General features: G+C 64.3%; 1 protein-coding gene across 1 annotated transcript; it reads left to right on the forward strand.

Annotated features, from left to right (window-relative positions):
* Window positions 1–356: 356 nt before the first annotated feature.
* On the forward strand, window positions 357–723 carry LOC128276515 (protein scabrous-like; the record flags this gene model as incomplete). Its single annotated transcript, XM_053014972.1, has 1 exon — window positions 357–723. A coding segment is annotated over one exon (367 nt), but the record flags the coding sequence as incomplete, so codon positions are not given.
* Window positions 724–739: the final 16 nt, after the last annotated feature.

The following is a 739-nucleotide window of genomic DNA, read 5'->3' on the forward strand; positions in this document are numbered from 1 at the left end:
CCTGCCCATTATCCCCGACCTCGACCGGTTCCATTACTTCGACATTGTTTACCTGTTTGCCATTCGCGCAATAATGCTCCGTAGCGCGGTGGCCGCAGCTCGCAGCCCGCATTTCCCGACTGGCCACTTGACGACCGGGTCCTCGTGCGACACCTGCCGACGGGATGCGAATCGTGATGCTCGATTTAATTACGATCAACACTATTACCGCCCGGCCGGTCGATGAAGTGTGGCCGCCGGCCATTCGATGCCGGCTCGTGCCGGCCCCGAAACCATAACCCGCCGCGGGCCCTCGACGTTACACTTACCGAATTCTCACTCCCGGTTCTGTTCTTCTTTCTCCCCGCCCCCGACAGCTGGAGGCAGACTCGAAATCGGATCGTAACGGTACCGCGGAGCGCCATCTGTCGGAGCTGGAACGCACGACCCGGTTGGTGCAGCAGCTGGAGTCGGTCGAGACGGAGTACGAGTCGATTATCAACAAGCTGCCACGGGACTGCAGCCAGATCGAGCGGCTCCGAGGGGCCGGCCGGCCGGCGGAGCAGACGGGCGACGGGGGCCTCTACCTGATAGCGCCGGCCGAGCAGCACCACCCGCTGATGACGCAGTGCTTCGGCGAGTGGACGACGGTCCAGCGGCGCCAGGACGGCACGGTCGACTTTAACCGTTCGTGGGAGGAGTACGCCGGCGGCTTCGGGACGCCGGCGGGCGAGTTCTGGATCGGCAACCAGGCGCTGCA

Source organism: Anopheles cruzii, unplaced genomic scaffold (assembly GCF_943734635.1).
Source record: "Anopheles cruzii unplaced genomic scaffold, idAnoCruzAS_RS32_06 scaffold01434_ctg1, whole genome shotgun sequence".
Classification (NCBI taxonomy): Eukaryota; Metazoa; Arthropoda; class Insecta; order Diptera; family Culicidae; genus Anopheles; species Anopheles cruzii.